Source organism: Rhinopithecus roxellana, chromosome 2, assembly GCF_007565055.1.
Source record: "Rhinopithecus roxellana isolate Shanxi Qingling chromosome 2, ASM756505v1, whole genome shotgun sequence".
Lineage (NCBI taxonomy): Eukaryota > Metazoa > Chordata > Mammalia > Primates > Cercopithecidae > Rhinopithecus > Rhinopithecus roxellana.
In genome coordinates, this window is record NC_044550.1 from 184,548,253 (window position 1) to 184,563,924 (window position 15,672).

Here is a 15,672-nt window from a genome sequence, read left to right on the forward strand (position 1 = left end):
CCACAAATAATTTATAAAAAGCAATGGCCAATAGATTCCAATATTACCATTCTATTGTAATAGATAAGGATCCCATATTAATCATATTTAACCTTTCCAAGGCATTATGCTGAAAGTTATTTTCTCATCTAACCTAATAATCCATATTGTTAAAAAAGATAATATTTTATCAAATCTTTCCTAGATGTCATAACCTGCTTAACATTATATCCTCATATAATGGTGAGGATACCCTGGTGTTTCTACTGTATTCATCATGTACAATCCTATAATTATAGTCATGTTGTCTTAAGTTAGTGTTATAAATCACTACAATTTCATATATGAACATTTTCATATATGAACAAAATAGCTTTATTGATTAGAATCAGATGTGATAAGTGACCTCAAATGCTTTCTTTAGAGGCTTAAGACAAAGAACTCTAAACAAGTATCCAGCGTCTTTTGAAAGGATATCTCAAGGGGCAGGAAAAAAATTATTTTTCCCCCATGAGCAAGAGGAGGGGAGCTGGGTGGTAAGTAAGGATGCAAGGTTTTCAGGACTGTTAACAGTTGAGAGTGTAGGTTTTTTCTACCTCTCCCTGATCCTCCCAGCCCTCCCCCATAACAATGAAGATGCTGGTGAGGCATTAGCGGGCAGGATCTGACCATACCTTCATGGGTAGGCTCTGGGTCAGGTGTAAGTGAGATGTCATCCAGCTCTCGCAGGCAGAGCCATTCTCCATCCATGGACACTCGGAATTTGCAAAGGTAGATGGTCTCCATGGCAGCCTGTGTGATCTTGTCAGTGGTGGGGGTTGGCATATCGGTCGGAGGCGTCAGAGCAGACATGATGACTCAGCTGGGACCACAACACACACACAGACACACACACACACACACACACCACAAAAATAAATACAACCTCCTCACCAAAAAAACCCAATACGAAGCTCTGAAACAAAGCTTTCAGGAAAAGGGTGGGGGAGGTTTAAAAAAAAAAAAGGAAAAACACCTTATAGTTTAAGAACAAACTGCTCAAGATAAACAATTCTACACTACCTTATAGACAGTTCCTACCACATAGCAAAATAAGATGATGCTTGTCTTCTCCCAGCTTCCTCTCCTTTTATCTTCCTTTCCCTGCCCCCACCTTTTTTTTCAGCAGACCTATAGGCTTTAAATCCTGCACAGCCGATGCTGCCTTAGCTGGCTTTAAAAATCTGGCCTCGATATGAATAAGTGAAAAATCCTCCTCCTTTGTGCAGAAAAAAATATAAAAGAAAAACCTGAACAAAAAATAAACCTATATTTTCAGTGTAGCTTAAAAAAAAAAATTCTGAGCTGCAGAAATCACTTCCAGGATCTGCTCAGATGAGATGGGATGCTGAGTTCTCATAGGATTGGCCGTGCGCAGTAAGCAGGGTGTTGACCAAAATGGCTGACTAATGAACTGAACTGAAAATTCAGGCTCATGTGACCAGCTGCTCTGAACGTAGGGCAAGCAATTCCCAGGATGCTTTATAGATGCTGCTGATGCTGAGAGAGCAATTAGGCTTCTCTCTCTCATCCTGTACAACCCACTTCCAGACTCTGCTAGTCAAACTGTGATCAGACATAACACAATGCACATAGCCTCATCAATTCCTCTTACTTTGGGATCAAGGACTGAATAAAAGGAGGACAATCAATACTGGATAATAATCTATAGTAAAGACAGTGAAAGAGGCAGTTAGATTAATTTAACAAGCACATAATTCATCTCTTTTATTCTTATCTACATAGCTATTAAAATTATTATGCTAAACGTTATGTTTTAAGAAAAGCATAAAAAATTGAGGCTCTCAGAAGGAAAAAAAACAAAAAGATAAAAAGAAAAGCTAAAGCAGATTTTCAATTTATATATCTTATTCTTGGGCATTTATAATTTCCTTCTCCAAGGAACAAAAACCTGACCTTTTAGGTTAGGCAGAAATGCAAAAAAAACTTGAAGTTAAAAAAGTAAAATCTTTCCCAATGAATGGCAATTCCCCCCTTTTTGATTTTGTTGTATTTACCAAATTTATGCCAAGCATAAAATAGGTTTCTTTCTTTTTCTTTTTTCTTTTCTTTTCTTTATTTATTTATTTTTTTTTTTTGAGTTGGAGTCTTACTCTGTAGCCCAGGTTGGAGTGCAGCGGCATGATCTTGGCTCACTGCAACCTCCACCTCTCGAGTTCAAGCAATTCTCCGCCTCAGCCTCCCAAGTAGCTGAGATTACAGGTGCCCACCACCACGTCCAGCTAATTTTTATATTTTTAGTAGAGACAGGGTTTCACCATCTTGGCCAGGCTGGTCTTGAACTCCTGACCTCGTGATCTACCTGCCTATGCCTCCCAAAGTGCTGGGATTACTGGCATGAGCCACCGTGCCCAGCCTTAAGCATGAAATATGTTTCTAAGCAGAAGATTAAACCATGCTATATTTTAAAAATCCTCCCATTCAATAACATACTGAAGACAATTATATTTTCTGAAATCAACACACACACACACGGCCCTATATTATTCAATGAGGCATTTATACCTTGGTAGCAAAAGGGCAGGTACTTGTTTTATGAACTACATAAATTACAAGGAGAAGAATAACAATTTTCTTTGAAAATGTTCTGGACAATTGAAAGAAAGTGTTTGTTTTTGTCTTTAAGGGTTTCAATTTTAAGGAGGAACACACAAATTCAAGAAATATGACCTGAGACTATTTATTCCTTTCTAGGGATTGTTATCAGAGGGACATCCTAATTTAGCTAATTTCTGAAAACTAAAAAACTTCTGCTTGAATATTCTTAAAATCTCAAATGCTTCATCCTAATTTGAGACTGAACTGAAAGAAAAAAATGGTAATAATCAAATTCTGTAGAGAAACTGGCATTTTCACATTGTTAGGAAGAGGGGCCGGATGGCTGGGCACAGTGGCTCATGCCTGTAATACCTGCACTTTGGGAGGCATAGGCGGGCAGATCACCTGAGGTCAGGAGTTCGAGACCAGCCTGGCCAACATGGTGAAACCTTGTCTCTACTAAAAATACAAAAATTAGTCAGATATGGTGGCATGTGCCTATAATCCCAGCACTCTGGGAGGCTGAGTCGGGTGAATGGCTTGAGCTCAGGAGTTTGAAACCAGCCTGGGCAACATGGCAAAACCCCGTCTCTACAAAAACAAACATTAGCAGGGTATGGTGGCACACACATGTGGTCCTAGCTACTTGGGAGACTGAGGTGGGAGAATCACATGAGGCCAGGAGGCAGAGGCTGCAGTGAGCCGAGATTGCACCACTGCAGTCTAGCCTGGGAGACACAGTGAGACCCTGTCTCAAAATAAAAAAAAAAAAAGGAGGGTATACTGGCACAATGTAAGAAGGCATACATATAGGCTTATTTATAATTGGGAAAAATCAGTAAGTTACTAAGGAAAGCAAAATACTTCTGGTTTTATATCTATCTCATTCTCTCTCATCATCACCCTACATCTAGACTCAGAGCCATTCATTCATTCATTCATTCATTCAACAGATATTCACTAAGAGATGCTCCACATGGCAGGTAGTGATCCAGGCACTAGGCACGCAGCAGTAAGACAGGAACACCTTTTCCAGGAAACAGAGTTTTCATATCCAAATACTGAACACAAGCCTTCATTTAACACATTCTCATTTAATTCAGTTCAATTCCTTTCTAGCTAAAAATATTCCCATATTACATATTAATAAAGGGAACAGTTTATAGATTCACTTTATATCATGCAATACTTCAAAACATAGTAAGTAGTCATTAAAACCTTCAAATTACATGGGACATTCCTGGAACCACAACTCCAAACAGCCCTAGCTAGCTATCTGTATGTGTGATATCAAAACTCTAGATCACTGATATGTTCTTAGAACAAGGAATACATGAATAAATCTGAATGCCATGTGATTGCCTGGGGTCCAAAACCTGAATTCGGCCTTGTCACAAACCATGACAATCTCTTCACCCCAGTAAGGATTTACTAACTTGAACAGATCTCCACTGATTGCAACATACCAACACTACAGGAACATCAAGGTTAGTAAGCAACAAACTTGATTAACATTCCTTTGGAAGATCCATCCCACCCTGCCTCTCTCCAGATAGAGGACACAGAGAGGCAAGCCCAAAACAACTAAAGTTTTTGGCAAGGAAAGAAAAACATGCCTGTGTTGGTATCCTTCAATTTCCCAGATCTACCAGTTTGAGTTGTTAGCAGCCATTTCAGAAATAAGACCCAGGGGTGGACAAGAAAACCTGTACTTCTACGCTGTTCTTTAGGTAAAACACCATTGAGTCTTCAGCACAAACAGGTATTCGTTGTTTATAGGCAATGAAGTTACTATGAAAACAGTACTATTTGTAGAAACTTATAAAAACAATTCTATAGCCAGGCACAGTGGCTCACACCTGCAATCCCAGCACTTTGGGAGGCTGAGGTGGGTGGGTCACCTGAGGTCGGGAGTTCAAGACCAGCCTGACCAAAATGGAGAAACTCTATCTCTATTAAAAATACAAAATTAGCTGGGTGTGGTGGCGCATGCCTGTAATCCCAGCTACTCTGGAGGCTGAGGCAGCAGAATCACTTGAACCTGGGAGGCGGAGGTTGCGGTGAGCTGAGCTCATGCCATTGCACTCCAGCCTGCGAAACTCCATTTCAAAAAAAAAAAATTCTAGATATTGTTTAGTACTGTTTTTACATTTCGGTCTTTACTAAGTAAACATCTTAGCTTTGAATATAAAGATAAAGTTAAGCCATCAGTAAGATATTCAAACCTTGATTTTTTTTCTCATATACAGAGTAATTACTGTATGAGCTGTACTGAACTATTTTCTCATTTGATCCTATCTGTGAGTAATGGCACCTATTTGTAAGACGGTTGTGAGGCAGGTGGGAGTTCAGTCTGTGGCCCTAAAAGAATTAATAGGCCTATGTGAAGTTCAAATCCAAAATGAAGATCCAAAAAATACTACGTTCTAGCTGCTTAAACAGTCTGTATTTTCCACATTATGATTGATTCAAAGCAAATAAAATTCACACTTCAAAGTCAGAAATTACATTCCTCTTAAAGGATATTTGTACTCGGTTGCTGCTATAAGACAAAGATTAACTTGACAGCCTCAATGTCTCTGTTACATATTGTGGAAAAATTACTTAAAGTAGTTATGATTTATTAAATTTCTATTTTCTGTTAGGTGCTTTACAAATACCATATCAAGTCTTCACAAAATCACCGCAAAGTAGAGACTGATACCTTCTCTTTATACACAATGAAACCAAAGTTCAGCCACGTAACTGGCCCAGGATCACACAATTAGCAAGTAGCAGATCTGTTATTCCAAGCTACTTCTGTCTAGATGCCTCCAAAGTCCATGTTCCTTCTACACTCTGCAACTTCAGCATTCTACTCTAACTCTTCTTCCTCCCCGGACGTTAAATTTTACTCAGAAAAAGTAAAAAGACATTTAAAACACGCACACACACACATACGCACAGGCAAAGTCTCCTCATGAAATTTCCTAAACGTGAGTTTCAACAAATTGAAGATTTGAAGAAATTTTTTTTTATCAGCTTTCATACTTTACACCTTAATGCTGCACAACCCTTCCTCCAGACCCCCCAACTTACGTATTTAGTTCAGCCTTTTACTAAGTGGGCACATTCTGACAAACTGAGAACCCAGTATGGATTTTTTTCTGTCACATGCTCACGAAGGGTAGACCAAATGCTTCCACTATGGACTTGGTTCATCCTACTACCACTCTGTCACTAATTCCCTCCACATTTACATACTAGTTGGACAAATTAAGAACACTTGATACATTCTGAAATAGGAAAAGATAAATGATGGGGGGAATCATTTTCTAAAATGACGCATTGTGCATTTTTTAAGAATAGCAAACTCAATGTATAATTTTAAATCCTTACAGAATATAACCAATATCCCTGAAACCCTCGCTCAACTGGAGAAATGGACCAACACATGTACTTATGTGCTCCTTCTAGCTTCTAAACTCCCGCCTCTCATTTCAAGGCAACCCTTCTGAATTTAGTGTAAATCATTATCTTATTTCAAAAATATTGTTACAAATATATGAAGGTCTAAGCAATATATTTAGTTTCAGTCTTTTTCAACTTTCTTATAGAAAGTGTTTCATGCTCTATAAAACTTTCTAAGCCTTTCATTCAATGCTGTATTTTTTTTTTTTTGAAACGGAATTTTGCTCTTGTCGTCCAGACTAGAGTGCAGTGGTGTGATCTTGGCTCACTGCAACCCGTCCTCTCCCAGGTTCAAGCGATCCTCCTGTCTCAGCCTCCCGAGTAGCTGGGATTACAGGCATCCACCACCATGCCCAGCTAACTTTTGTATTTTTAGTTGAGACGGGGTTTCACCATGTTGGCCAGCTGGTCTCGAACTCCTGAACTCAGGTGATCTGCCCACCTCAGCCTCCCAAAGTGCTGGGATTATATGCATGAGCCACTGCACCTGGATTTCAATGCTGTATTTTCTAAGGCTGATCCAAACTGTAGTATGTATATGTAGTTTATCCTTTTGGCTGCTGTATTATAAGGTAGTGTTCCAATGTATGTACAAAAAATTTCTGATTTGGCCAGGCGCGGTGGCTCACATCTGTAATCCCAGAACTTTGGGAGGCTTAGGCGGGTGGATCACTTAAGGTCAGGAGATAGAGACCCCCCTGGTCAACGTGGTGAAACCCCGTCTCTACTAAAAATACAAAAATTATCTGGGCATGGTGGCACATGCCTGTAATCCCAGTTACTCGGGAAACTGAGGCAGGAGAATCGCTTGAACCCAGGAGGCAGAGGTCATGCCACTGCACTCCAGCCTGGGCAACAGAGACAGACTCCATCTCAAAAAACAAAACAAAACAAAACAAAAAACTCCAAAACAAAAAAACGTACACACATTCCGATTTATTTTCTTTTTTTTGAGATGGAGTCTCGCTCTGTTGCCCAGGCTAGAGTGCAGTGGCGCAATCTTGGCTCACTGCAACCTCCGCCTCCCGGGTTCAAGCAATTCTCCTGCCTCAGCCTCCCAAGTAGCTGGGACTATAGGCACGAGCCATCATGCCAGGCTATTTTTTTATATTTTTAGTAGAGACGGGGTTTCACCGTGTTAGCCAGGATGGTCTCGATCTCCTGACCTCGTGATCCACCCGCCTCGGCCTCCCAAAGTGCTGGGATTACAGGCTTAGCCACCGCGCCCGGCTTTCTGATTCATTTTCATGTTGGTGGGCATCTGGGTTATTTCTGATTTTCATAATGCAGAATAGAAACTCCCTAAAATTTGTCAAGTTGTGCAACTAAATTTGTAAAGCTCACAAAGTTCTGATTGGCAGCTTCCTGAATCACGGTTTCATAATTTAAGAAGAAAAATCTCATTTCCCCCCTATTTCACTAGTTGCTGTTAGCATGAAAGGGAATTTTTTTTTTTTTTTTTTTTTTTTTTTTTTTTTTGAGACAGAGTCTTACTCTTGCCTGGGTTAGGGTGCAGTGGCACGATCTCAGCTCATTGCAACCTCTGCCTCCCGGGTTCAAGCGATTCTCCTGCCTCACTGCCTCAGTCTCCCGAGTAGCTAGGATTATGGGCACATACCACCAGGCCTGGCTAATTTTTGTATTTTTAGTAGAGACGGGGTTTCGCCATGTTGGCCAGGCTGGTCTCGAACTCCTGACCTCAAGAGATCCATGTGCCTCGGCCTCCCAAAGTACTGGGATTACAGGCATGAGCCACCGCACCCAGCCATGAAAGGGTATCTTTGATGAATCATCATCATGATGACATTGGTGGAAAGCCCAGATGTTTCTGTAAATTATATGATTATTCAACTCAATGATCACGATTATTTCACATGCTCCAGTACACCCTCCCACCTCTTTTCCCAGAACTACAATCTATTATGTCTACCTCTGATTTCAAGATTTCTTCAATTTTAAGTTTACACACTTGGTAGGCTCAGTGTCATTTTATAGATATTAACCAAGGTTGACAATAACTATAAAATGATACACCCGAAAAGTTGAGCTATCATTACTTTGTTAGAAACAAACACCACCAGGAGTATTATAATGCATCATCTTTTCACTTGTTAAAATTAACCAGCATAAGATTAAGAATAACCTCTACCCTGAAAAGCAAAACTGATTTCATGGTTCAGTGGCTGTAGGTAATAATTTACAGATGTAAAGCTATCAAAAACTTCGTAGGTGACCTTGGAAAATTTATCCTCCTCTTGCCCTAATTTACTCAGTTGTAAAATGAAACTAAATAACTAGCTCCACAAAGACCAGAAGCTCCACCAAAGAAATATGCATTTTGCACACCTCTTACATATCTACTCAAAATAGTACCTACCAAATACTGGACTCTCAATAGACTTGCTGGTATAGATATGTATATAGCCTTGCAATGGTATTTTTCCACCCTCATGTTTTACTTCAATTGTGAAAACCCCCAAATTCTATAAAATCAAACTATATTTATGCCTCAACAAACAGGTCATTCTAACACTGGCTTCATTCATGTGTACATAACAGATTCATTCATTCAACATGTACAGGGCACCTCCCATATGCTAGGGTTGCAGAAGAAAGCACAAGGCAATAGACAAGAAACAGACAATTTTAGGTGTTCAGGAAAGTCTTAATGTCTGTCATAAATTGACCTATTCAGCGTTTTTTACATATACAACTATTTTTTCTATCAGACTGGTGACTCTTGAGTTTCATTAATTTACTCATTTTTAGTAAACAGAGCATCAGTGAGTAGAATATGGAACTAGAGGGCTGTTGCCTGAAGAGGTGCCTCCAATCTAGGACCTGATTCCAGTTATGGGAGGCAATTAAAGAGTGTGACAGAGCATGTGGACTCTGGAGTCAGCATGCTCACAGTGAATCCTAGGTCTACCACTTAGCTGCTGAGTAACCTTGGCAAATTACTTCTCTGTACCTATTTCTACACTGACAAAATGTGGATAATAATATTAACTATTTCGGAGTTAAATGCTTAGCACGGCGCTTGGCACAAAGTAAACAGTAAGTAAATGTCACCATAACTGCACTATAATAAGTGCTTCTGCTTTGAGAGTTCTGGATAGACCCTATGAACACATAAAATGAAAATCAGTAAGGATAAATGTGTATGGGACAAAGGCAGAGGAAAGTAAAAAGGAGATGTGAGCAGAGGGTTACAGTGGTCTCTCAGATTTTGAGGAAGAGAGATAGGTCAGAATTTTACCAAGTATTCACCTCAAGTGATCAGATTTTCTAAGTTCATGAAAAAGATAGCAGAAGTAGATAACTGCCTATGGAGAGTCCCTAAACAGATTCTGAAGTTAGAAGAATCACACTCTCAAAGGCAACATGCTGCAACAACTTCAGCTTTCTACCTGCTTTTTGCTGTCTTGACCTGCCAGACTCTCCTTTCCTACAGATCACAAGGTTCCCACACCTTTCTTCCAAACTTTCCCACCTCTGCCCCACCACTCCCCCTGACATAGCTGAGTGTCTTGTCCGCTTGGTAGGGAGCATGTCAGATAAAAAACGCTTTGCAAAGAGAGGAACACCACCTTAGGCCAGCAGCCCTGAGACGTTTTAGGGGGACTATGAACCTTTTCACAATTATTCAAATACAGTAGGGGGCATGGCCATATTGCTACTTACCTTCTCAAGTACCACCACTGCTTTGTAACTCTAAAAACATTTCCTGGCCGGGCATGGTGGCTCACACCTGTAATCCCAACACTTTGGGAGGTTGGGGTGGGCGGGAGGTTGGGAGGTTGAGGTCAGGAATTCAAGACCAGCCTGGCCAACATGGCAAAACCCCATCTCTACTAAAATACAAAAATTAGGTGGGTGTGGTGGTGCACGCCTGTAGTCCCTGCTACTCAGGAGGCTGAGGCAGGAGAATCGGCTAAACCTGGGAAGCGGAGGTTGCTGTGAAGCAACATTGCCCTGTCGCACTCCAGACTGGGCAACAAAAGTGAAACTCCGTCTCAAAAAAGCAAAACAAAACAAAATTTCCTCTCACACAACTTCAAACCAATTGTTTAATGCTTACGGTGTGCTACTGACTTCCCCCAACAAATTTTACAGCTCATAACCTGAGCCACTTCACACAGTAGGGAGTGTGTTTCAATATTAGTAAGGCTTGGGTAGACATGTAATAGGTGTGATGTCCTGTAAAATTCATTAAAAATGGGATTCTACTTTTATTTATGTTGCCTACAGGTTGCCTATTGTGCAATGATAAAAGGGCAGCCCATTTTTTAGTTAGTTCTTTTAACTATTTAAGGAATTTTGAAAAATATTGTCAACAAAAAAATTATTTCATCCAGTTTATTCTGCTACACTTCCATCATCATACATCTAGACTTTTTACTATCTATAGCCCATACTAGAAAAATATGTCCTCTTAGCTTCCTGATAAAATCCTACCTCTTTAACATGTAGATTTCTATGAAAAATTTTTTAAAAAAGAGAAAAGATACAAGACAGAATATAGTCAGGTGAATATGTTTTGAGGACAATACTTGTCTTTTATTCCCCAAAGTTGCTTTCTTTGCCACCTTTCCTCTGCTATCCCTCCTACCCAGCAACCTTTACTGCTCTCCCCTCAAACCAGCTTATTTAAGACCCTGGTGGTGAGGGAATGTACAGTGATTAAGAACATGCGCTTTGAAGGTTATTGAGGAATATGAATTCATCCCCTGGCTTCAGTTCAAAAAACTGCTAAGTACCATTACATGTGAAGTTTCTAGCTCTGCACAGCACATAAAAATATCCCACAAATGGTGGCCACTAGTATTATTATCATCTCACAATCACATCCTTTATTGGTAATTGTTTGGGTTTCAGAACTACAAAAAAAAATTCTTATATAATGAAGAGCCTTTTAGGACCCTCTAGTGTCCAGAATGAAACTAAGATGAGAAGAAAAAAGAAAACTCTGTCTACAAAGAATGAGTCTATGACTGTCAGAACAGTAGCAACTAAAGAAAGACTCAAAGATTACATCTAATATTCTGAAATTGTTGTTCTGTCAATAAAAAGGGTGATTTGACTTTTTGATAATGGCAGGCCAGAAGAACAGGTGCAACAAAAAGATGGCGGCAGAAGAGAAGGGGAGAATTGGCTGGGAAGAAAAACTGTGAGAGTTCAGGCAGCCCTGCTCACAAAGGCAGAATCAGGAAGGCATGCAGAGAGTTTAGTCATGGGGAAGAAAGTGGGGGCATGACCCAGCTACCTGTCCCTCAGTAGCGCAGGAGGTCTGAGGTCATGTCAGCTGTGCGTGGAAGGAGCCAGTTGCATCGAAACACTGAACACCTAAACTCCAGATCTCTGGCAGTTACACATCCTCGGAAAGATGCTACATTTCTGAGGTTTGTGTGTGGGTGGGTGCTTTTTATCTACTATTTGACAAAAGGCACTTAATGGATCAGAAAATGGCTCTTTGCTTTCTTAACATAGTTGGAAAAGAGCAGAGGGCTAACAGATTTATGAATCACAGAAAGGTAAATGAGGACACTGATCTACATTGAAAATACTGAAAATCTGTGTTTTAAAAAGTCACACATCACTCTGCTGTTTCCAAAACTACTAGTATGAAGGTAACCATGCCCAATCTTTTGGGGTTCTGAAAGTTTGACCATTTCCCTCATATATTCCAGCGTGGGCAGATGCCTCTATGTTTACAAAACACAATAAAGTACTTCTGCCTTTTCAAAGTTTAAAGAAGCATACAGCAGGTGAACTGGTTAACATGTATTTGAGGCCAGGCATGGTGGTTCATGTCTGTAATCACAGCACTTTGGAAGGCCGAGGCAGGAAGATCGCCTGAGCCCAGGAGTCCAAGACCAGCCTGGGCAACACAGTGAGACCTCGTTTCTTTTTTTAAAAAGTTGTTTATTTTCACTTGGGCTCTTCTTTGACATACCTTTTATTTTTTATTTTTTTTGAGACAGAGTCTCGCTCTGTGGCCCAGGGGCTAGAGTGCAGTGGCAGATCTTGGCTCACTGTAGCCTCTGCCTCCCGGGTTCAAGTGGTTCTCCTGCCTCAGCTTCCCCAGTAGCTGGGATTATGGGCGTGCACTACCACACCTGGCTAATTTTTTTTGTATTTTTAGTAGAGATGGGGTTTCACCATGTTGGCCAGGCTGGTCTTGAACTCCTGACCTTAAGTTATCCGCCTGTCTTGGCCTCCCAAAGTGCTGGGATTACAGGCGTGAGCCACCATGACCGGCCCATTGACATATCTCTTTACATAAAAATTTTTTTTTGGGCCGGGCGCGGTGGCTCAAGCCTGTAATCCCAGCACTTTGGGAGGCCGAGACGGGCGGATCACGAGGTCAGGAGATCGAGACCATCCTGGCTAACACGGTGAAACCCCGTCTCTACTAAAAAATACAAAAAGCTAGCCGGGCGAGGTGGCGGGCACCTGTAGTCCCAGCTCCTCCGGAGGCTGAGGCAGGAGAATGGCGTAAACCCGGGAGGCGGAGCTTGCAGTGAGCTGAGATCCGGCCACTGCACTCCAGCCCGGGCGACAGACCGAGACTCTGTCTCAAAAAAAAAAAAAAAAAAAAAATTCTTTTTTTTTAATAAATAAAACAAAACAAAAAACATATGTTCAACTCCTGACCTGGTATATTGTCTTCTTTTTTATTTTATTTTATTTTTTTTTGAAACAGAGTTTCACTCTTGTTGCCCAGGCTGGAGTGCAATAGTGCGATCTCGGCTCACCACAACCTCCGCCTCCCGGGTTCAGGCGATTCTCCTGCCTTAACCTCCTGAGTAGCTGGGATCACAGGTGTGCGGCAACACGCCTGCCTAGTTTTGTATTTTTAGTAGAGACGGGGTTTCTCCATGTTGGTCAGGCTGATCTCGAACTCCCGACCTCAGGCGATTCGCCCGCCTTGGCCTCCCAAAGTGATGGGATTACAGGCATGAGTCACCGCGTCCGGCCTTTACTGTTTTCTAGAGTACTATTAAACAATGAAAAAAGAAGAGAGATAATAACAGAAATGGCCGCAGAGGATAAACTAAAAAAAATATATATTTTACACACATATACAATCTACATATACATATATGCATGCATGCAATATATATAATATATACAGAATTGTATACTTGTGTGTGTATATATGTTAATGAAACTGCAAGCATAAATTTTCTCCGCTTAAATACTAATGCCTGGGTTTATATGTATATTTCGAACCTCCTTCCCCACACAATGGATTTTTCAAGTGCATCTGTCAGAGACAAAGGCTTCTAGGTACCTCATTCTCTTCACTATCCAGGGCTCAATCATGGCATTCACTGTTAAGTATACTCAACTTTGAAGTGGGTAGTCATAGTAACGCTGCCAGTCCTTTTCAAGATTCTTTTTCTATTCCTCTTCTAGCCTTCCTCCTATCTCAAACCAGCACTTAAAAATACAGAAAGGTGCTACTTGGTGAGTGGGACACTTTTTTGGACACTGCCTTAACTGGGAGAGAAAAGACAAGGGCAAGGATGTGGGCTATTTGCACAGCATTGCCTTGAACAGTGTTTGCTGTAGTTGTGGGAGTTGGAAGGAGAAAAGAATAACTGAATAGAAGCTGGTAACTGTGCAAACAGCAGGGTGCCTCTTCCATCCAACACTAAAGAGAAGCCATCTTTTGTCTATCCTGTCTGTTCACAAGATGATCTCTAATCGCAGGACGGAAAAGGAAAGCATTAAAAGTATTACACCATGGCATGCAAGCAGATCCTCCTGACGTACTGTAGTTGCTGAGAAACTGGCATGGAAGCTCATACATACACGAAGAGGATAAAGCCACTATGAAATATAAAAACATACATGTCTGTAAATGCCTGAAAAAGTTCTGGATGAAAACTCCCCAAACTCAAAAGTGGGCATCCTCCAATAAGGAACTGGGGGGAGGGTGCTGGAGGGCCACAAAGAGGAAAGTTCACTTTGTAACTGTACTTTTGTACCATGAAACATTTAAACAATAAGAATACATTCATGTGCTACTTGTACTTTTTATAAAATCAAATTTTAAAAGGCATGGTAGAGAGTTTTTTGAGATTTAAAGTTAGAAATATAAAAACCTAGCAGATTACCAGCACTCAAAGACTCAGAAAGAGACATAATCCCCAACAAGGCACATCAGAAGTCTCCTTTCACATTGCATTGAAGCATACTGATTTCATGGATATTATATCCTGCAAGATTTTCCAACAAAACAATTCATGTGACAAACCCTGAAAAGTTTAGGCTACCTTCTATTTACAAACTTTTTTTTGAAACAGAGTCTCGCTCTATTACCATGACTGGAATACAGTGGTGTGATCATGGCTTACTGCATCCTCAACTTCCCAGGCTCATGCCATCCTCCCACCTCAGACTCCTCAGTAGTTGGCACCAGAGGCATGTGCCACCATGCCCAGCTATTTTTAATTAAAAACTTTTTTTTTTTTGGTAGAGACGGAGTCTGCTTATGTTGTACAGGCTGGTCTCCAACTCCTGGGCTCAAGTGATACTCCTGCCTAGGCCTCCCAAAGTGCTGGGATTGCAGGAGTGAGCCACTGTTCAAGTCGCACACATTTTTGCTATTCTTCAGCACTGTTATTTAAAAACAGAACTTCTGAACTCATATGTAAAATTTAATTTTTAAAACCTCTAAGTACACTCAATATTTCTAAAATAAAAAGATAATACTACCTTAATACACAGTCTTTCAAAGCTATTATATTTTATACACTTTCGGCAAACACATTACTGAGAGTTAAAAACTGGGTTGCTAAAGAGGCAGATCCCAGTTATTGTAATATTCACTAGGCACTGAGGTTGAGTACATGTACCATTCTCGTAATTAAGAAGTCTTTTAAAAACTGTTTGGGGCCAGGTGTGGTGGCTTACACCTGTAATCCCATCACTTGTGAGGCCGAGGAGGGTGGATCACTTGAGTCTAGGAGTTTGAGAGCAGCCTGGCCAACATGGTCTCTACTAAAATACAAAAAAATAGCTGGGGTGGTGGTGCGCACCTGTAATCCCAACTACTTGGGAGGCTGAGGCAGGAGAATCTCTTGAACCTGGGAGGAAGAGGTGGCAGTCAGCCCAGATTGCACCACTGCATTCTAGCCACTCCAGCTTGAGCACAGAGTGAGACTGTCTCAAAAACACAAACTAAAAAACAAAAACTGTTTGGTCTCTAGTTTTCATGTATTTTATTTTTATTTTTTTAAAAACAGGGTTTCGTTCTGTTGCTCAGGCAGGAATGCAATGGTGCAATCATAGCTTACTGCAGCCCTGAACTTCTGGACTCAAGTGATCCTCCGCCTTAATCTCCCAAAGGGCTGGGAATACAGGTGTGAGCCACCAGCACCTTGCCTGGTCTCCAATTTCTTAAATGAGTAGTCAAGAGAATCAAAGTTCTGGTATCCAGTTATATTATAGAAAGCAATATTCCATGGACTTTGCAGGGTAACAAGGAACTTTTTATTAATATCTAGAGTGTTCCTTTCTGTAAGTATGCTTACAGTCTAAAGTACATATAAAAATAGCAGGTAAAAACAAAAACTCAGTCCAAAGCAAAAACTATTTTGAATCAATTTTATATTTAAATAAAACATGTAACAG

The 15,672-nt window shown here is 40.7% G+C and overlaps 1 protein-coding gene across 5 annotated transcripts in view; it reads right to left on the reverse strand.

Annotated features, from left to right (window-relative positions):
* Positions 1 to 15,672, reverse strand: part of RUFY3 (RUN and FYVE domain containing 3) — a 106,892-nt gene that overhangs the window by 88,187 nt on the left and 3,033 nt on the right. For 2 of the 5 annotated variants that reach the window (XM_010384036.2, XM_030924937.1), the window contains exon 1: positions 654 to 831. The exons of 2 other annotated variants lie outside the window; for them this stretch is intronic. In XM_010384036.2, the coding sequence (XP_010382338.1) occupies positions 654 to 831 (178 nt within the window). Of the gene's footprint in view, positions 1 to 653; positions 1,671 to 15,672 lie in introns of those variants that run through there. One more of the 5 variants, XM_010383995.2, reaches the window with a different exon arrangement.